The sequence below is a fragment of the Tenrec ecaudatus genome, chromosome 6 (genome assembly GCF_050624435.1).
Source record: "Tenrec ecaudatus isolate mTenEca1 chromosome 6, mTenEca1.hap1, whole genome shotgun sequence".
Classification (NCBI taxonomy): domain Eukaryota; kingdom Metazoa; phylum Chordata; class Mammalia; order Afrosoricida; family Tenrecidae; genus Tenrec; species Tenrec ecaudatus.
This window is the reverse complement of record NC_134535.1, coordinates 36,859,749-36,882,528: the sequence shown is the minus strand read 5'-3', so window position 1 is coordinate 36,882,528 and position 22,780 is coordinate 36,859,749. Positions and strand designations below refer to the sequence as shown.

The window sequence follows — 22,780 nt, the reverse complement described above, 5'->3', positions numbered from 1 at the left end:
GAGAGAGAGAGAGAGAGAGAGAGAGAGAGAGAGATTCTTGCCACTAGGGAGAATACAGAGGTTTCCAGAATCCACAGGAGAAGGCCATGCCCACACAGAGGCTTCATTGGCTAACAGACTAGGCTCCACCCCTTCACTAGTAAACCTCAAATTGACACGCGATTATGTAACTACCACAGCAATGGAGAAGAATATTGAAAATGTCGTGGGCTGCTAAAAGGACAAACCAATATATCTCGGAAGAAGTACAGCCAGACAGAATGTTCCTTAGATGCAAGAATGACAAGGCTTCATCTGACATACATTAGAAATGCTGTCAGGAGAGACCAGTCCCTGGAGGAAGACACCCGGAGGGAGAGCAGAGGAGACAAAGGCCCTCCGGGAGCTGGATTGACACCGTGGCTACCACGATGAGCTCACTCAGGAATGCCTGTGAGGATGGTCACGGCCAGGGGAGGGCAATGCTGTGCAGAAGGTGGCTATGGGTCGGAGCCAATTCAATGGCTTCTACCAACCACTGCAACAACATGCGCAACTAAGAAACAGGAAGTCTCCTTAGCTATTTTTGACTTATTAATATTCATGGAAGAAACAGGATATATATTTTATTATAACAGGAAATATAATGCAGATTTTCAATATATATAATCATCATGTTACCAATGTCCACTTTATATACAATCTATAGACAGCAACAAATCCCCTTTAAAGTCTACCTGAGGTAATAACAAGCAGGTACTGCTGTGTAATGCACATCAAACATTATTATTACTGTGTTATTATGTTAAAGATATTGTCATGTATCTGGAAATTTGTTTTAATACTTTTTTATGGTTAGAAAGGTACACTAAATGTTTTGTATGAAGGAAGCCCAGGTGGCTTCCTTGGGCTGCTCACCACAAGGTCAGCAGTTCAATTCCACCAGCCATGCCATGTGAGAAAGAGAGCTGAGGGTGCCTGCTTCCACAAATATTTTCAGCCTCAGAAACCCCGAGGGAAGCTCTTCTCTACCCTAGAGCCTCACTATGAGTGATAACCAAGATAGTCAAAGCAAACATCTGACTACCTTATGTCAAACACCACCTGTCCCTACTGGGTCTGAGTAAGGAAGAAGCATGATTTAAACACTGATTTAGGATGGGAATGTGTTTATAATCTGGGCCTATCTGCTTAAAAGGCTAGGGAGAGTGACAGTGAGACACGTCTCACCACAATTAAAGATATTGATGTTAAGATTATATGATGCAAAACTTATATTAAAAATGCACAATGAGATGAAACAATTCCCCTCAAGTCTTGGGAGCCGCTGCTTGACCCCAGCTCATTGGTGAGTAGAGTGCAGTTGAAGAAAGATAAAAAAAGATCAAAGCCATTGGCCACTTAGAAAAATTGGTTTCAGGGAAGAAAAGTTTATTACTGAAACCAGCAATGTGTAGAAATATTAAATTTGTGTGACAAATTTGTGTGTTATTCAAAGGACCATTCTTGTCACAAAGAAGAGACATTTCAGTGATTCTAATCATTGGCTAGATGAAATATCTTCAACCATATAAATGACTGAAATGACTGGCATTTATTTAGTACTCACAATGTATGAGAAACTATTATGCTATTTTCATTAATTTATTTAATTCTCTGAATAGCCCTATGAAGGAAGTATAATAATTGTGCGCATTTAATAGATTTTAAGCAACAGGATTGAGAAGTTAAGTAGAAGGACACAGATTGTAAATAGTACTACTAGAATTTAAATTGCATCAGTACGAACACGGGACTAAAGTTGTCTGTTTTTGAATCTGCTCTCCACCATGTGCAATTCTGTGGAATATTTTCCTAGGTACCTTCAGTCTGAGAAAGATGGGTACTGAATAGAAATGAGCATTTTAATGACTGGAAAATGCACATTCACAAGGTAAATTCAAAAATGAAATTTCCTTGTTCATATTTCAAGCCTCGTAATTTTTGATTGGCATCCTTCATCACCTAGAATTTGATTTTGACTCATTACGGTGATAAAATATAGCTCCTGAACCTTAAGGCTGAAGACTAATACCAAAGGAATATTGAGAAATGTGAACAAGATCATATAGCGTGGATTAGATGGATTGTAGAATATAATCACCATAGGACTTTCTCTAACTTTGTGAGAAATAACATTATATCTGAATGAAATTTTAGCTTCAACCGGGTGACATAATTTTATGGATTCATTTTCCACATGTGCATTCAGCTAACATACATTTTCTACTTGCCTTGAATTTAGATCAGGCTATGTGGCTAGTTCTACACAGCAAATGTAACAAGAACATGTCACAACTGGTACAAGCCAGGGAAAAGCAGATATGAACTTTCTACATGTGTTCTCATCCTTCAATCTTGTCAACACAATGATCCTAAACAGAAACTCAACTGTTGGTAAAAGTGACCCTACAAAGACCTGTAGAACAGAGCGGAACTTCTGGTGGCTTCTCACACTGTAATTCTCCATTGGAGCACACGGCTCCATCTTTCTCCCTCACAGCACACTGTGGACTTGAACAACCACATTTTCAGATTGTAGCCCAATGCCTAACTCATAACACTATCAGAGAACCTTACAGAATGATATCAATTTGTCCTTGTTGTTTTCAAGTGTTGTGAGTTGGCGCTCACTCATTTTTTATGACTCTATGAAACCTACCCACCCGACAGATGTAATGCATGTGGATCAAATTGGTTACATAGATTGGAAGTAAAAATGGAGAAATACAATTTTATCAGCCCAAACTAGGTGAGGTCAGCCAGTAAATTGCTCATAAGAAAGTTCAAATTGAAGCCAAAGTAATAATATCCACAAGGACAAATATGACCTTGAATATATCCCAACTGAATTTAGAGAATTTAATAACATATTTAATTAAATCAACATGAATCATTAGAGACCTGGTGAATTATGGAATGGCATCAAGACTATCATACATAAAAGACTATTAAAAAGCAAAACAGAATAGACAAGAGTGAATGTCAGAAGAGATCTCAAAACTTGCCCCTAAATATAGAGTGGCTAAAGAAATAGATGGAACGATGAAGTAAAACAGTGAACAGGAAATTTGAAAGGACAACTTGAGAAGATAAAATAAAGTATTATAATGAAATATGCAAAGACCTGGAGTAAGAAAGTGAAACAGAAACATACCCTGTCTCAAGGTGAAAGAACTGAAGCATAGATTCAAGCCCTGAGTTGTAATATTGAAGGATTCCATGGGTAAAATATCCACTGATTAGGAAGCATCAAATAAGCTGAAAGGTTTACATTGAGTCACTGTAACAAAAACAATTGGTTAATGCTGAACAGGTTCAAGAGGTAGCATGTGATCAAAATACATGGCAGGAAAGGAAAAAGTCCACACTAATCTGCATGCATTAGTGAAAAACAAGTCTCAAAGGTTTGATAGAATATCAATTGAGTATATTATTTTAATTTTTAATCCCATCAAAGTGTGTGGTTACTCTTCAAAAATTTTTGACTCTACCAAGTAATATCTCTTTGTACCACATGAAATGATTAAGTAAAACGGTTGGCATGATAGAAACTAGAGCTGTTTGTTTCAATTTCTCATTCCTAGTCTGTGTGTGTTCTGAGATTCAGAGCTTTTTTCTTTGTCCTCATGTTATCTTTATCCTCTTTTATTTTTCTGTACTGCAGAAATAGAGATCTTTCATTTTTAGGTGACAGTGATATTTTCGACTTAGCTTTCTCCCAGCACACCTAGAACATTACTCACTCTCATTCCCTTAGGCTTCAGAAATGTAAGTCTTCCAATGGCTCTCTTGTTGTTAGTGCCATCAAGTCAGCTCCAACAAGTAATGGCCCTACGAACAACCCAACACAATACAAGGGGGTACCCTCCAAAAAACCCAAGCAAACTGAATTTCTTTTCAAAATATTTAATTTTTTTTTACAAAGCAGCCTTATCACCTTGGAGGTTCAGAAAAGATTGTATAACACTATGTAACCAAAAAGACCTGTGTGGTAAGTACATAATCTGTTGTCAATTTGAGACTTAAGAGTGAAGGGGTGGAATTTTGCCTGTCAATCAGGTTACAGTTTGATGAGCTCATTTGGAAGTGCTATGGAGACAAACAGCTCACTGGAAGACAGGCACATGCTCACTACCTGCAAGGCATGCTTGCTGACAAGACACAAGGAGCTACACTAGTCCTGGAGCTGAAGGAGTGAAGTTCCCTGCCAGTGTTGAGATGCTTCCACCACCACTGACTCCACTTGGTGTCATTGCATGTGTTTTGTGAGCCTGAAGAGAAATTTATAGGTTGGTAACCCACATATGAGCTAAGATTGGACTTACGGACTTGATCTGGACTGGGCTGGGATGTTTTCTCAATGTTCAATTGCTCTTGTATATAAAGCTCTTTCTTCTACGCATGAGTGTCTCCCAGGACTTGTTTCTCTAGTCTACCCAGACTAACAGCCTGGTTTGTGGCAGACAGGGGATTGGCTTTGCCACCATGACAATGAACCTGCACACGCAAACATTTCAGTGAGTCCATTTTTGGCAAAAAAGTAGCATGCCTCTCTTGCCCCACTCACCTTATTCACCTGACCTTGCTCCGTGTAACTTCTTTTTGTTTCCACAAATGAAGAGGGACATGAAAAGACAGAGGTTTGACATAGAAGGGGGGGGGGGGATGAGGCAGTGCTCTGCTGTCAGACATCCAAACAGATGAGTTTGAAAATGTTTCCAAGAATGGAATTGCAGATTTGACAAATGTATTAAGTGTAATGGGGAGTACTTTGAAGGTGATAGAATGAATACTACTAAAGCTCCGCCTGCAAGGTTTTTTTCCGTTTTTATTTGAATACCCCCTTGAACTCTGTCCTGTGCCATCTTTACAATCTTTCCTATGTCTGAGCCTATCGATGTCAAACCACCTTGTTAAGGGCCTTCCTCTTTCGGCTGCCGCTCCACTTTACCAACATGATGGCCTCCTCAAGGGACTCATCTCCTGACATACTTATGTCCAAAGTATGTAAAAGAAGCCTGGCCATCTCTGACCCTAAAGACTGTCCTGGCTGTGGTGGTTACATAATCTGTTGTCAGTTTGAGACTTAGAGGGAGGGGGTAGAATTTAGCCCATCAATCAGGCTGCAGCTTGATGACCTCATTTGGAGGCGCTAAGGAGATAAATAGCTGGTTGGAGGCAGGACACACGCTGCTCCCCTCGGAGACATTCCAGCTGAGAAGACCCGTGGGAACTACACTAGAGCTCTGGAGCCTGAGGAGCCAGGTGGAAACCCCCTGCCAGCACTGAGATGCTTACACCGTCACTGGATCCACAAGACCTTCCATCCTCTGGCCTGTGATCTTCCTGCATTTGGCATCATTACATGTTTTTCATGACTCTGAAGAGGACTTTATAGATTGGTAGCAGACATATGGGCTAATCTTGGACTTCTTGGCATGGGCTGGGATGTTTTCTCAATATTCAACTGCTCTTGTTTAGTAAGCTCTTCTACTTATATGAGTGTCTCTAGAGTGTCTTTTGTTTCTCTAGTCTACCCAGACTAACACACTGGCCTTACTTCTTCCAAGACAGACCTGTTTGTCCTTTCAGCAGCCCATGGCACTTTCAGCATTCCTCGCCAGCACCACAGTTCAATGCATCAATTCTTCTTCGGTCTTCATTATTCTGGGTTCAACTTTCGCATGCATGTGGTGCAATGGAGAATACATGGCTTGGATCAGGCATGTCTTAGTCCTCAAAGTAACATCAACATCCTTCATTTTTAACATTCCAAAGAGGTTTTGTGCAGCATATTTACCAAATGCAATTGGAACTCTTGATTGCTACTATCATAAGCATTGATTGTGGATCCAAGTAAGAAAAATCAAAATCCTTGACAACTTTAACCTTTTCTTTATTTATCATGTTGGTCCCATTGTAAGGATTTTGGCCTTCCTTATGCTGATTTGTAATCCATACATAAGACTATAATCTTGCATTTTCATCAAAAGGTGCTTCAATTACTCCTCAGTTTCAGCAAGCAAGGTTGTGTCATCTGCATACCGCAGGATGCTAATAAGCCTTCCTCAAGTCCTGATGTCACACTCTTTGTATAATCCAGCTTTTGCGACAATTTGCTCAGAATACAGAATGAATAAGTGTGGGGAGAGGATACAACCCTTGGCCCCACCTTTCCTGATTTTACACCACACAGTAATCCCTTGTTCTTTTTACAGAACCACCTCTTCAACCATTACACGTTCTGCAAGAGAACGATGAAGTGTTCTGGAATTCCCAATCCTCTCAAGGCTATCCACAGTTTATTATCGTTCACCCAGTCAAATGCCTTTGCATAATCAATGAAACACAATAATCATCTTTCAGGTGTGCTGTACTTTGAACCAAGATCTATAGAATCTCTCTCCATATATTTTATTTTCACTTATGTTAACGATGATGATGATGTGTAAGGGGCTTCCAAAAGTGCAAGGAAAAATTCCACCCTCTTTTAATTCCATTTTCCATGAACGTTTGAAACCTCCTCATAGATATTGTTGTATAGTTATTATAAACATCTGAATAGAAAATATGTGCCAACATAGAAGATGTTCTGGATAGGACCACGTAACAGTCAATGGCCTATTACAGATAAAACTCTTACATTAATTTTCTTCCAGTATCAGATGGAATTCTTGAAAATTTTCACAAGTTTGGAAACATGGCTTTATCTTTTATGGGCAAAATTACTTTTAACAAATTCAAAGATTATTAAACCAGAATGTCAGCATGAATCTTCTTGGGCATCCACAACATTTTCTGTAAGTAGCTCCACTTGGGAAGCCAAATTACTATAAAGAAAGTGTCGACCAAGGCAAAGCATTCTGAGCAAGTGTGTTAGGCAGGGTTCTCTAGAGAAACAAAGCCAGGACACTTAGGAATATATATATATATATTCATATTCATATTTATGTGTGTTTATATATGAGGATAGGTTTATACAGCGAGAAGGAATATAACAGCTAATTAGTCCACACAGCAGTACATAGGGATCAGTTTAACTCACTTTTGTGGAACAGTTAATTTACTATAAGTCCTTCAACTCATGTGGGCTGCTCGGTTCAAGGTCAAGGAAGCAGACAGTAGTATCTTCCCTCTAGAGTCTGCCCACAGGCTGAAAAATCAGTGTGGGTCACCAATAGTCAGTAGCTCATGAGCTTAGCGAAGCAGTCCCAGATGGGATATTGAATTCAAGCAATGTCAGGTGACAGGACCCACCAGACTTAAGATCCAGTGATGTATGTACCAGTAGCATGGAGAAGCAGGTCTCAAAGGAGCCTCAAGCTCTAGTGACAGCATGCACGGGTTGACTTGGCCCACAGGTAGTGTAGCACAAAGGTTAAGGCAGAGAACTAGCTAAAACAGCAGCACGCTGGTCTGTTCACCAGAGAACAAGAGAGCGGGACGGGGGCAGGCCTTGCAAAGCCAATCAATTTGCCCTCCAATCAAACTGCAACCCGATTAATCCCACAGGTTTCTATTGGTCTGGTTGGCACAAGAAACCTAACCTATCACAGCAAGGTAACTCTTAAAGACATAAGACAAAGGAAGGGCTGTTTTCCTTCCTATCAAAATCTTTAAATACCACGAGTGCATTAAGCTGAGATTCTTGAAAAGCCAAACCAGTGACACTTTTACCTATGGCTCACACCGTTGGAGAAGCAGGTAGGTTCACTTTAATTTCAAGTCCCTGGGCCAGACATTACGCTGGAGGGCTCTCCTCACATGTGTAACTTTAGAGTCTGATGAACCTGCCATAGGCAGGAAAGCCTTAGATTGCAAGAGGCAGATGAATCAGTCAGTAGGTCTGGCTTGTGAATGGAGAGACTAATGAAACCTGGTTAGGAAGTCATATTCCAGGCTGCTAACGGCTCCTGGGATGAGTGGGAAATAAATGCAGGCTTTCGGCTCAAGTCCAAAGAAGCATGGCTTGACAAGCCAGATTAGGGTCCAGACACAGCAGAAAAACCTATTCCACAGCATCTACTTATAATAGGAATGCTTTGGAAATGATGATGGTGGCATATGTGCCAATGTGCTTGGCACACTGGAGGAATGTATAGACTGTGATAAGAGATGTAAGAGCCCCAATAAAAGTATTTACAATAAAATAGGAAGTAGGCCACACCCAAGGAAACCTCCCTTCAGTTGCATCAGGGCTGTTACAAGAGTAAGTGGGTTGCACCCCACGGTAATCTTATTACAACTGCTTGGCTGCTCCTAGCTGATCCCACAATGGAATTGGTTATGGTAGATCACACCGGGGGGATTACTAGACCCGAACTGCCAACCACTCAGAATGCTGACGCAGCCAACTTCACCCAAAACCTAACTACCACAGAGAGAGTTATCAGCCATTAAAGTGATAAAAATCACCTGCCAATTGATATGTTAATTTAAAAAGGATGCCGCCTGGTGGTTAATTTGCTGCTCTAATTTTCTCTTAACAATATTACTGATCCGCATCAAGCTGCCATTCTCTCCAAAGACATATTTTGAATTAAATATAGAAGAATCTTATTGTTAAATGCTCTGGGTTAGAAATATTTCATATTTGTTTTTAATCAGTGTAATCAGTGTTTTTAATCAGTGTAATCGGTTTCCTCGCACATTAACTGATATGATTTTCTGACTTGAAGTGGTCAGTACTGTAGCTCCCTGAATTGGGATATTGATCTTTATGTGTTCCATTTCACTTTTTGACAAGTTCCAATTTTCCTAGGTTCACACTTTCAATATTCCAATATGAATAGAGGCTTTCAGCGATTCCTTCCCAGTTTTAGTCATGCCCCGTCAGCAAATGGGGGGTGGGTGGCTTTACGCCGTCTGCAGCATGAGTGTCAACCCTACTCTGAGAAGGTAGTTTCTCCTCTGTCATATTTCGAGGGCCTTCCAGCCCAATGTGCTCATCGTGTGGAACTCTATCTGAGGATGTTCTATTACTAATGTTCGCATGGTGCTCAGGATCTTACCAGGTGTGTTACTGTCTGTAACTTTTTCAGTGGTTAATACCTCAGAAGGGGACAGTCTATCTCTTCTTTGAAGGTCTCTTATTATCCTGGATGCTCTGCGGAGGCTTATTCACTTGGGTGACCCTGCTGACATTCGAAAGCCAGGTGCCTAGCTTCAAGGATCACAGCAGCATCTTATGACAAACTACATTATGACAAACTGAAAGACAAGTGGTGAATGTTAAGGAATAGACTATAATATAGTTTTTTACAAATATTGAATTTTATGTCACATTAAATGTTATGATGTCATTGTGACTACCTTTTATCACACGCCTAAACCCAATATGCAAACATAGTGGGCTAATTGACCTCACAATTGCATAATTGGACAACTTGGTGGATGATGATATTGAGTGCAAAAGCAGTAGTTCTTGAGTTAATTGTACTTCTGAGCCTATGGACGTTAACTGAGTGGACCTTGTTGGTCCCAGAAAACTAAGAGTATTTTTTAAATGAAAAAATAAAGTGACATTTTAAAAATGAGTAAAACTAGGGCTATTAACAGAGAGATGGCTAGAACAATAATAGGTCAGATCCAGCACTGAGTTCAAAATTACTTTGATGGGAAGGTCTGTTTGAGGTCACATTCTCCAATGAAGAAAGACACCGTATGCAAAATATGGGATTTTTTGATATTATTGAAGAACAATATTTTTAGCAAAAGCATCATTTATTGATTTTACTCTCATTATACAAGATATCGTAGGACAAATCTAGAAGAGTAAGAGAACAGTAGCCCTAGGGCAAAATGACTACGTCCAGGGCTAATAACCAAATGTATGATTCCAACCCACCAGTGGGAGTCGGGAGATGGAGGAACCGAGTGAGCTGTTTCTATAAATACTTATGGTCATCACGTTGATTATGACTCAGAGTGACCCTATACGGCAGACTGGAACTGGCTCTGTGGGATTCTGAGATGTACTTGGCAGAATCAAAGCTTTATCCATCTCCCACTGAGAGGCTGGTGTTTCAAACTGTGGGTATTGTGCTTAGCAGCTCAAAGACTCGTCCATTGCCGTGCCAAGGTTCAGGACCTCGGAGACCATGGGGGTCAGTTCCGCTCTCTGACGTGGGGCCAATCTGAATCTGAATCACACACAACAATAATGTGCGAAACAATGAAATCGGGGTCAGAGAGAGAAGATGAAATAACTAAAAGATATGGTACAAAACAGGATGACCCAGTCTGAGAAGTATTGGATTGTTGCTCCAAATGTCAGTGGTCCAAATCTGGGGAGAAAGATGAGGCTGTTTCCATAAAGATATACGTCTTAGACACTCTATAGGGTTGCTATGAGTTGGAATTGATTCAATACCAGTGGTTATGGCGTACTAAAAGACATATTCAGAAGTATTAGAGAAATAAAGGAACCAAATTAAGAAACACTGCCACAAAAATATATTTTTAAAGTAAGAGGAGGCGGACAAGACCTGTGACACACTGAGAAAATAGTGAAAAAAAGGTAAAGTAAAAACAAACAAGTGTTTAACAAAATCTAGATTCTCATCTGCAGAGATTCGGAGTTCAATGCTCAGGTGTAGCCTGGGCATTGAAATTTTTTAAAGCCTCAGAAGTGATACAAATATGTGGGCAAGTGATTGGTTCTAACCTTTATGAAGAGATCACTGAAAATATGGGTGATATATTGAAGCATCACAAAGAAATAAATAGTGCCTGGCTATCAGAGCCATTAGTATCTGGGGTCTTAAGCGCTGGCCTTCAAACAAGCAGCCATCTAAGCTAGGCATCACCTAAGTCTCCATGGTGGAAGCATAGCAGTCTTTGTGATCCAATGAGTATAAATAATAAAATCCAAATCTGAAGGGGGAAATGGTATCAGAGCTTAAATTGCGAACACCTGTTTGCAGAAGGGTAATGGAAACCCAAAATCCAAACACAGGGTTCACACACGGATAAAGTTTCTGACCATAGTGGAGGGGTGTGACTAGTCTTGTTAGCAGACACAGAGCACTGTAGACTCACTTCTGGCAGATGTAGTTTAAAATGTAACATCATTTGATCTCCCTTTTGACACATTTTAAAGTTGGTCTAGTTTTTAATATTTTCTTCTTTCAGATTGAGGTTTTTCTGTTTTACATTGTTATTGTGCTGTTTTGTTGATATGAAATCCAGGTTATATAAATCTACAGGGACAGTAACAGGATTAATGGTTTCTTGGAAGAATGGTAGAGGAAGTTGGGATGAATTAGGGAACTAGTAACAAGGAGTACAAGAAAGAAGAAAAAGTTCTAAGTTGATCGTGGTGATGATGGCACAACTCTTCTGAATGAGATTGAATTATTTGATTGTATGACATGTGAATTATATGCTAATAAAACTGTTAAAATCGTGTGAGAATCCCTGCCTAAATGGATAACTCATTCTGGAAGGACATATTGGAGATGAGAATGTACGAGACGGAATGCTGATTTAGTCCTGAGGAATTCAATTGGTGAGCAGAGTCTTGAAGGGTCTAAGGAAGAGTTGTTTTCACTAGGCCGCCCGGGGCAAAGACTTCAGAAACGTCAACAACCTTTCAGTTCAAGAATCCGCTGAGATTGATTCTTCAGCTGAAATAAAAAAAACATGGGGAAGAGGGAAACTCTCCAGGAGGCAGCTCTTTGGAAATCATAGTAAAAATTAAAAGGGGAAACAGCTGGGGAACACACAGCTTTTGTAGAGAATGTCCTGACTGAAAATACTTGCAAGAATTTACCACCTAACAAAACAGTCAGTGGAGCCTCAGGTGTCAGAAATGTGTAATTTAGGAAAACATAAATCAAAGGCTTTGAGCATGCAGAGAGAGAGAAAGGAACTGTAGGTAAGAACGGATATTTGCCACCAGAGTAAAATGTAGAACTTTTATGAATAGACAGCGTTGCTCTATCTACCATTCTGAGAAAAGACGGATTGGGTTAGGAGCTGCTGCCCATCCAGTAGGGGTATCAGAATCACTGGAGGGCTTATTAAAAGACATACTGCTTCTCCTCCGCGTGTCCCTCCACCTACACCCAAGTTTTCTGAATCAATACATCTGGAGTGGACCCTAAGAAATGGTGTTTCCAAATTCCCAGGCAACCCTGATGCTGCGGCACTCTGAGAAGCGCTGCTCTAGTAACAATATGATAGAGTGCCTTAGATGGTCCCGGAACCATGCTGGCCACAAGGTCATTAGATCACACCTACTAATCTGCTTTTATAAATAGAATCAGCCTTGCATTCTTACGCTCTTGCTGTTAAGTACTGTCAAGTCAGTTCCGGCTCGCAGCAACACCAGGTACAACACAATGAAATGCTGCGCGGTCTGGCACCGTCCTCCCAATTGTTCTTATGTTTGAACCCATTGTTAGCTTCTGTGTCAATCCATCTGGTCAAGGGGCTCCTGTTTTGCATTACCCCTGCACCTTACCAAACAAAATGTTCTTTTCCAGGGACAGGTCTCTTCTGATATTAAGTCCCAAGTATGTGAGATGAAGTGTCATCTGTTTATAAGGAGCATTCTGATTGTGTGTCTTTCAAGACAGCATTGTTTGCTCTTTTGGAAGTCCATGTACTTTCAATATTCTTCGCAAGCACTGAAATTCAAATGTATCGATTTTTCTTCAGTGTTGTTTATTTAATGTCCAGCTTTCACATTCCTATAAGGCAACTGAAAATACTGTGGCTTCTATCAGTCACCTTTCTGCCCTCAAAGTAACAAAACTTCAAAGAGGTTTTGCACAACGTGTCCTTTCATCTGTTGACTGCTCCCTCCCCGAGCGTTGATTGTGGATCCCAAATCCTTGACAACTCCAGTCTTTTCTCCACTGATCACCTATACCTTATGGAGGGTCACTATGCAGTGGAATTTCCTTGATGTCAGTGGGTTTGGTTTTCTGGAGGTTGCTGACAAGTAAAGATTGGCAATTTACATAAACCTGTGCCATGATGATCTCTTTTCTTAATGGTTTCAACCAAGAAAATGATAAAGAGCTCATTTCTACACTGTAATACGTGAGCTCTCTGTGAGATGGAATCAATAGTACTCTAATAGGTTTGGTTATGGGGATTTTTTTTGTTTCTTTCTTTGACATACTGCCCTAGTTGGCTGCCTCATGGAAGATTTCTCTATATTGTGTTTGAGCTCATAGTTTAAAGACTGGAGACAATATTTGACATGTTGATCAGAAACTGATCATTCTATTTAAATATTAGGTACAAAGAGGCTTATAAGCTGATTTAATTGATATGCTATTCTGACCTTGAACCTTGAAGATGAAATCTACATTTCCAGAAGGTTATCTGAGAATGGGGTTGGCATGGAGGGCTGGTGGTATAAAGGTGGAACTGTACTTACACTTGATAGTTTAGAAAGAACAGCATCCAGGGTAGTGGTGCTATCTTCTGTTGGCCTTCTTCTTCTTCCTCCTCCCAAAGGAGGAGGGATGACTAGATTGATTGGTGAACGTGAGTGGAAGAAGGAACTGAGAAAAGTGACTCAGTGGGACTTGCCAAGAATATATCCATTACAATGTAATAGACTCAAAGACTTGTAATTGTCCTGCTTTGACAATAACTGGTGGAATAGTCTATTTCAGAGCTTTTGCCTTGTGAAACCCATTATTGTTTACTATCTAAGCCTTATTGTTAAAACTAGCTTTTTGTTAGTTTTTTTGTGAGTCTCTTTCTCAGTTAATTCTATACTTAAATAGGGAATAAAAGAAGCAGGTGTAGAGGTATCTTAAATCCATACAATAATTGTTTATGTACAAAATCAATGTATGCTCATCTATGTGTGCTATAATATAAAATAAGTTGCATATATATATATGTATATATATATATATTTGACTCCTGTCTGGGTATCATATCCCCAGTGTTTATTTTTGCCTTTTCTACAGGGTCACAATGAGTCAGAATTGACTCAATAGCAGTTGTGTACTTATCTTATAATTATCTTAGAATACAAATGTAACATTTATTAAAATTTGTTTTCTTCTAATTATTATTTTATAATGTAACATGACATGTAAGACAAACTAGTCTAGATATATATCCTATGTTTTATGTATTCATTATAATTTCTCCCATATATTTGGCCTTTACCATTGCTCAGAAAAGGCGATATGTAACCACAAAAATAAAGCAAATATCTAAGATTAGCTGTCAGGCTCAGGAATGCTGACAGCTAGTAGGACATATATGTTTTGGGACTGACTCATGGAAACCCATATCCCAAAAGAAAACTATAGATCTTACATGCATTTTTCATCACTGAGTAATAAGAGTGCGGAGCTCTGCTGTGTTGAAATTGTTTATAAGATGACTAGACAGGAAGGAGCGTGGGAGTCAAAAGGGACGAGGTGTGATTTACCTCTTTTGATCTCTGACTCGCACTGAAAGCTTGGTGAGGTGACTTAAAGTGAACTGAAGCCTAATGGAAAGGTTAGCTCTTACTGTAGCTCAAAATGCTTCCCTTCTGTGAAGCCTTCCCTGGTTACCAATAGATAAGCTATACTGACTGCTGATTGAACTAGTGACTTCATGATAAATGTATTAACCTTTATTGAATTTTGCCACGTAAGAGGATCTCTGTTAAAGAGTTAGTATGTTTAAAGTACCTCACAAGGTATTTCCTACATCGGAAACCTAGGTCAGTTGTCTGAAATGATTCAGTCCAGGTCCTAAATTTGATGTGGCAGCCCTGGAATTCACATCCAGGGAGACTGACCCCAGAGTTTGTGCTGCTCATTATGGGAGACAGGCTGCCTCCCAGTATAGTCCTGAAACAGGAAAACATGAGCAGCACACCGATCCCATGATCTCGCGCCAGCCACCCTTCGTGATGTGAGGACGCCAATGGTCTAGGCGTCCAGACGAAGGTAGAGTGGGACAAATTATTCACTGAGGAAGGAGTCCACATGATACCTGTCATCCCTGACCAGCAAGCCTAGACCCCCAGCAGGTAATATGCAAATGACAGGTTTTTCTTCTGCTTTCATTATTAGTTAAGCTTGAAATATAAGATGTCATTTGGGTTTTCACTTGAGCACACACTAAGGTGTCATTCAACAAAATTGAATTTTAAACTTATTTTTCTTCTAAATTTTCTACCCTGTTGAATAAATCTTGAAGTTATTTTGTCATCACCCTCCTGTCAACTGTTGACTTTCAAAGGTGTCAAAAGACTCTGAGCTTGTCAGCCTGAGTTATTTAAGATGTATTCTGGGTTTCAGATAGTGGCATGTAGATATGCCAAGAGTAATAGAATCCTGCTTTCAACATGAGACTAGGGCTCAAATATATATAAATGATCATCTTAATTATTTAAAACAAGGGGATCATGAACACGTGGCTAATGAGAGCGATATCTCATTTTCTGCTTTATCTTGAAAATGATGAGGAAGAAATGTATTTGGCAGAAGTTTCTCCATCCCCATATTTCTGCCAAAGCAGCTCTCAGTACAGAAGGATCATCTTACCTCTCTCCCTGAATTACTTTGACAGCTAAAAGAGATGTGTAGATAGTGGGCTCATTTTAATCACTTGGTGATTGTTTTTCTAACTTCTAATAATCAAGTTACTGCATTCCAGAGAGATCTCCATGTTGGACACTGTTAAAAGGAAAGGAGTTTAAAGCAGCAGGAAAATGATGGGAGATTTTAGCTCCAAAGTCTCTTTGCTTTGGCATCAAGTTAGCATTCTGTTCTAAAACGTATTCCCAGGAATAACCTTGGGAAAGTATTATTCTCAGTTATGCTTGTTAAATGGGTAGGATAAACACTTCTTTCAAGGGATAGTTGTAATAACTATAGTTTGGATCTCATGATTAATGAATGAAAACAAAGAACCCACTGGTAAAGAGTATCAACATTCTCTTTTCCCTTAATGTATTACCACATATAATTGGATATTTTTTATTTCTCTTATTTAAGCATGTTCTCAAGTAACTTCATTAAGAATACATTGTTTTGGTTATGCTTTAAAAGGCATATGGAGAATATGTTAAAAGATCATCAGCAAATGGCTTTACCTTCTTCCTTTCTCCTATCCCCATATTCTGAAAAGAGTAGTTTGACTGAGTTAAAGTCTCTTTGTGCAGTAAGAGGTGTTTTATGTGAAAAACATCTGGTTAGAATGTGTAAATCGGCCAAGGTGCCTGCCTACAACTTTACATGTCATGTTCAGTCTCAACAAAGGAAGTAAAGGGAATATACATTTAAATATTTTTGTTCAGAAAATATGAACATTTTGAGGTGTATTGTCTTGTAACATTCAAAACGCCTCTGCCAATGGGCTGCAACAGTGGAGTCCAACGTAATAGGGTGCTGAGAGTCAGAAAGCACTCAAGGCCACTAGCGACACTCCAGCAACTTCTCAACTGATTATATTTAGCCGGCATGGCTTTAAGACCTTTTACACACTATTGTCTACGGTGAATTGAGATTTTCCTAAATAGTCCAGAATTATTTAGGTTCTGGTTAAATACTTGCTGGTGTTACAGTGGCAGGGACTTGTATAAGGAAGCTTCAAAACTGTGGCAAAATTTCATTAGCGTTCATTCCATTTTTACAAAAACTAGTTGAAGTCCTCTTATATTCTAAAATTATTCTGCAGAGCACCAAATGACCATGACAACACCTAAAAATAATTAATTTCTCAATTGTTTATCAGTTCAATTGCCTTTATAGGTTCTCCCTCTACTCTTAAATCTCTGCCGAATTTAATTTTTAATTTTGATAAACCTGAGTTATTCTTCATCACAAAACACCTTTCATTTTCTTCCCAAGATGAATTCTTTTATTTCAATGGCAATTTTTGTGAGGATTATTTTAAGCAGGATAGTCACTAATTTTTCTCTCCTTAAAAGAGAATTGCCCTTCATTTTAAGATAATTTGAGGGGCAACAGTAGTGAATACATCTCTAAGAAATGTTCTGTCATCTTTCTATTACTGATATTCTTTTATTAGCTTTTGTTAAATATTTATGCTTTCAGGCCCCATCTTAATACAGAGAGGATGAATATAGGTGATTTTAAAAGCATACGTTAATAAACTTACGTAAGGAATTTTAAGTGCAGGTGGGGAAATAATGCAAGACCCGGGAAGAATGAGCCCAACCTTAGACTCCGGGTTTCTGAGTACCAAGCTCACTGCCACCAAGTCCACTAGGACGCCTCCTGCCAGGCCTCACAGGGAGCGCGATGTGGTGTCTTTGCAAATGGCCACCCCACATCTGCTTGCTCTCAAGGCAATCTAGAGCTCGATTGTGCAACACTTCTTGCAATCTATTGATGACCGTTTCTGCTCAGCTACTGCTCAGCAACGAGATGTAAGGTTGGGCAGACTGCTTTCTGAAGGCTTCAAATCAGAAACAAACTTCTTTGGAATGAATGCTAGCCACCCTCCAGGGAAGATTGGATTTCTCCAGGGGGTTCTGAGACTGAACATCTTGATGAGTATAGAAAGTCCCCTCTTTCTCCCTCAGAGCTGCTGGTGGTTTAGAACTGCTGACCTTGAGGTTGAATAGCCCAACGTGTAATCCACTGTCTGTGGAGTTACCATCAGTAGTAATTAACATGAGGGCAATGGGCTGTTCTTTTTTTTTATTACAGGCATATTATAGGCACAATTATGTAAAAGACTAAATAAAAGATAAAATGTTCGTGCTAGGTATCAGCCTCTCTTAGTCCCTAGAGGCCCTTTAAAAATAAAATTTTAATAAAAGTTTTATATCACCAAAGCCAGAAACAGAATTTTCTCTCATGTTTCAATCTCATCAATACCTCACCGCCCCAATGTAAAGAGCGCATGAGATTAGGCCATGACCAACGGGAGACTCCCCTGTGTTGAAGTAAACTGTGGAATGCAACTTTCCCAACTTACTCATGCTTTCAAAAATTAATTATATGAGGGGCCTTCAACAAGTTCATGGGATAGTGGAGTAAGAAGACAATGGAATCGTTGCATGAACTTCCTGAAGTCTATTCGTACAAGTCATGAGCATATCAGATAAGGGACTTGAAATAGACATCTTAGAATTTTGCTTAGGAGCTATATCAAGACTTTAAAGAATGATCAGTGAAAGACAGATTATACTTTTTTAGTTTATTAGAACAAGCTGATGTGTAATTCCAAAGAATTTTGGGGCTGTCTCATAAATTGGCAATTTTATAATCTAAGATTGCCTTGCCTACAGATGAGTTAAATTTAAGGCTACAAAAGAGAGAACCACACTCTGGCCACTGAAACCAAAAATGTAAAGAATCTTATGTCACCATTGGCCATGTGCTTTAATTGGCAGAAAGTTTTCATAGAGCAAATCTCACCAAAGACAGTGTTATATAGAATTAATAGCATCTGGAACAACTGAATTGAATGAAATAAGTAGGCTTCCTCGGAGTAAACAGAATATGAATTTCAGACTAAATTCAAAACATTCATGTTCTGAATAACCATTTAAGAATCCATTCATATAATTGCACCTGTTGGCTTTATTTTAGGCCTTCCTATATGAAATTACACTCTGCATTATTGATTGAAAGGCATTTTGTGTTAAGAATTTGTCAAGATCTGGGAAAACACTCTTCTGAATTTTGTTTCTTATGTCATGATATTTATAATCTCACATGTTGTTTTTTGTTTAATTTTGGTTCATTTTGTTTGATTGTTGATACTGTACCAACCTTACAAATATTGTTTAATTATGTATATTTTCCAAATGCATTATTTTCTTATTTCATCATTTTAGTGTACCTTCATGTTTTTCCACAGTCCAGGACTGTTCTGTTCTGTCCCCATGCTCACTATGAGTTAGAATTAATTCGATGACACACAGTAACATAATGATAGATTGTTAGCTGAGATGGGCTCATCCAGTGGCCAATAGGATTGTTCTGATCTATAGGATTTCTATTGGATGCTTTGTTTTTATTTTCAGACTTAGACCTCAAGGTTCTTTCTTCCTAAACTAAATTGTCTTGGCTTCAACTGCTGCTGAACTCTACTTAGCATAACATAAATGAAAAGCATAAGTCTTTTTTTCACAGGCTGGGGAGTGACCATACTTCAACCCATTGGCTGGGTCCCCCAACTAGCAAGTGAACATTTTACCATGGAACCAACAGAGCCTTTATTTTTCTCTATCCGTCCATAAACAGATGTCTAAAAAGACACAAGGAGATAAGTCAAAGATGAGCAATAGACTTCTGCCAAGCATAAGTGACTGTTTGAGCCTAATTGGAGCACTGAGCTGTTCAGGATTCTGAGTTTGTTTCTGCAAATGCAAAGGAATTCGGTGGGCAATTAGAGATGGTGGCTCTGTCAGGTGAGCTTTGGACTGCTAACCGCCAGGGTCGGTTGTTCAAAGCCACCCGTGGCTCTTTGGGAGAAAGATGAAGCTGTCTGCTACCACAATGGTTTAAAACCTCAGAAATCCAACTTAGGGTCACGCTGAGCTGCTAACTGCAAGGTCGGCAACTAGAACCCATCAGCAGCTCCATGGGAGAAAGATGAGGCTTTCTACTGGTTAGTCTTGGAAACCCACTGGGGCAGTTCTCTTCTCTCCCATAGGGTTACTGTGAGTAGAGATTAACTCAATGGTAGTGCATTTGGCTTTGACGTTTGGTTCATATGAATTAAGATCAGATGTTATGATAGGATATGATACTATTTATTTCTTTAAAATGTGAGAGGTATAAAGAAGAGTCGAGCAGATGTGTTCAACACTGGTACATGTCCTACTCTACACTGATGTATTAGGCTGATGATTGAGATGTCACAGGGAGTAAGGCTAGCGTTAATAACTGGAAACCCTTGACAGAAAATCCCCTTAACATAATAAAAATCATACAGTGAAGCAACGCAAATGATGAAGATTAACAAAGACTTAGACAATGGAATCACAACTAAATGCTCAGAAGAAAAGTGATTTCTGTTGAATCTGAAAAAACTGCTGAAAAGAGTTAAACAGAGCAGCAGTGAAGGCAATAGAGAGCAAGACACAGGAAGTTCAAGGGGAGAGAGAGAACCTATGACAACATATTGTGGAAATACAACGTTTTATTTCAAAAAGTAGCACACAGTACTGGAAGTATTATCTTACTTCTAATGATTTATGTAAGTTCTATTGGAGGTTTTTTTTAAAGTACATGGGAAAAAAAGAATTAAAAGATAAAGAACAAAAGCTTTCTGAAGCCAACATCTCCCCACCCCCAATACTTGTATCTTTTAGCCTCAAGATTTCATATCCCTGGTTTCCAGAAGTAGTTCTTCTAGTAAGACTTATACTGGATAAGACTGCCCCCAAATCTGTTAGGTGATGTAATGTCCTTTTTGTTTATTTTTAGTTTGTCAATGTTCTCCATTAATTTCATTTCTGTATTTCAAGGTCTGTTTGTTTTTTGATTCAGGAAAATTAGTGTTTCCTTTAGTTATGTATGGAAAAACCTAGCTTCAATTATAGATATGTCATATCAGATTTATATAATGGAATATAAGCTTGCCACGCCCACAGACATAGCTGCAGCCAACACAGCTTGCTGATGCAGGCAATACTGCTGCAAAGACAATTAGCCAGTTTAGGAAGCACATTCACTCTTGGGATACCATAAAGTTTCTGACCATTTTCTTTTCACTATAGTCTTTATAAAGTTTATTTTAATTTCACACTTCCCTTCCAAATTTCTTTATTGAATACTCTTTTAACTCTTTTCTTTCTCTGGTTGCCTTTTTCTCCAACTTTTCTGTTGTATTTCTGCAATGAGGCGATACTAAGGAAATGAAGTATAAGTAATCCAAACACTTTCCAAATAGTAAACTTAATCATAGTGACCATGCTCTTATGAAAAATGTAAGTATGCTATCTGTACTTACAAATACACAAAATATGGGTGAAGAGAAACCATCTAAATCAACTTTCATACAATGGCTCATAAAACTCCAAACAAGAGGGGGGGGGGGAATCCCTTACCTCAGCTTGATCCACAGGGAGGCTTTCAAGCCTGTCGGGAGCATCCGGGTTCTCCAGGGTGACGTCATACGCTTCTGAGTCGTAGTGGATGGGCTCTAGAGTGGGAGCGGCCCAAGCAGCAGCACAGACGAGCAGTCCCAGAATGAGTCCTGCTAACGTTTTCATTGTCTCAAACTTCCTAATGATGACAGTTGAACATGCGTATCAACATTTAATTGATTATAACCTGTGGAGAGCTTACCATAAATGGAAATCGAGAAATCAGTGTCAAGCCTGAGGAACTCTTGACATGGATAACTTATAAGCACAACACATGAAATGACGCAGTTGCTGAGGGCCATTGATACCAGATGTTAACATCAAGTCACAAACCTTCCAAAGTTTGTACAACAAAGACATGGTACAGACACGAAGGAGAAAATGGAAAACAGAAAGTTCATGTTGTGCCCAGTCATAGGAGTATAGGTGTTCGGAGTTTAACGTTTTAAAACTTTTTAAATTTCACTGAATCTTTCAACTCTATGATATGGGGATGGTGACTTTGATGATGATGATGAAAATGACTGTGATTTCAGCCACCACCTCACAGATAAGGACAATTAGGCAGAGTTGGCAAAGGATGCAACTAGGACTTATAAGTTCTTCCTGTCATTTGAAACCAGGTTTTCCAGAACAAAATGTAAGGATTTTGCTTTTTCTGTTACTTCTTTGTTGCTGCTGGGTATAAAAATATATGCATAATTTAATATATCTCAAGCAATATTTCTCAAAATGTTCTTAAATAAATGGAACAGAAAGCATTTTCCACTGCACTTCTTTGTTTTATTTAAATGTTTACGTATTGCTATCTAAGGTTTGCAATCAGAACTATAAATTATAGTTTCAAAAAGTACTATATGCCAAGAATTTCTTAGAGTAGATTTGTAGAAGCATGAGATTAGAAAAAGTATTGGGTTTCATATTTCTTTAATAAGTAAAATTCTTGTTTTGCATTATAGCCTCATGCTTTTGGTTATTATTATTTTTAATATTTTAGATTTGTATGCATTGCTTTGAATGTCTTCAGTTGACAGAAAAAAAATTCTCAAGTCCAATTTGTACAATAAAATTTTTATTTAGCATGGTGGAACTTTGTATCAAGCATTTGTAATTTTAAAATAGCTTGTAATTTGTAATCTCCTTTGGTTTGACTTAAAGAGCAACACATCTGGTAATTTTTAATTATGGACACATACAAGGGGGAATTTATGATAAGTATTCCATGTACACTTGAATATCCTGGCAGACAAATTGAGCGTCAGTTATTTGAAAGAAAGTCTTTATGAAGCAGGTTTAGGCAGAAGGAGATGAAATTCCTCTGAGAGTAAGAAGCAGTACAAGGAGCTCATTTTTATCCCCTCCTATGTGTTCTTCAAATACACTTTGTATTCACACTGGATAAACTAAGCTTCTATTCCACTTGCCTTTTCTGAGTCTGCAGACTTGGGACCGTTTGGGCAATTACCAAGAAAGTCTTACTTAATAAAGCAGCATTATTTGCAAATCTTCCAGGAACCATTCTTCCAAATTCAAGTGGAGAGCATTGACAGTGGGCACCACTAAATTAAATTATTTGTTGTAGGTTTGTGGCAACTTCCATTAGTCAACAAAAATGTAAATGGTTGAATATCAAAGTTTACTTGAATTTTGCAGAGAGCCTAAAGCTGGCAGCAAGAAGGGTGCTGTGGTAATCTTAGCAGTGTGAAGAGTCTT

The 22,780-nt window shown here is 38.9% G+C and overlaps 1 protein-coding gene across 1 annotated transcript in view; it reads right to left on the bottom strand.

Annotated features, from left to right (window-relative positions):
• The window catches only part of EPYC (epiphycan), a 41,666-nt gene extending 20,473 nt beyond the window's left edge, over window positions 1-21,193 (bottom strand). Inside the window, exon 1 of the mRNA XM_075552731.1 lies at window positions 21,029-21,193. Within this exon, the coding sequence (XP_075408846.1) occupies window positions 21,029-21,193 (165 nt within the window). The remainder of the gene's footprint in view (window positions 1-21,028) is intronic.
• Between the last annotated feature and the right edge of the window lie 1,587 nt (window positions 21,194-22,780).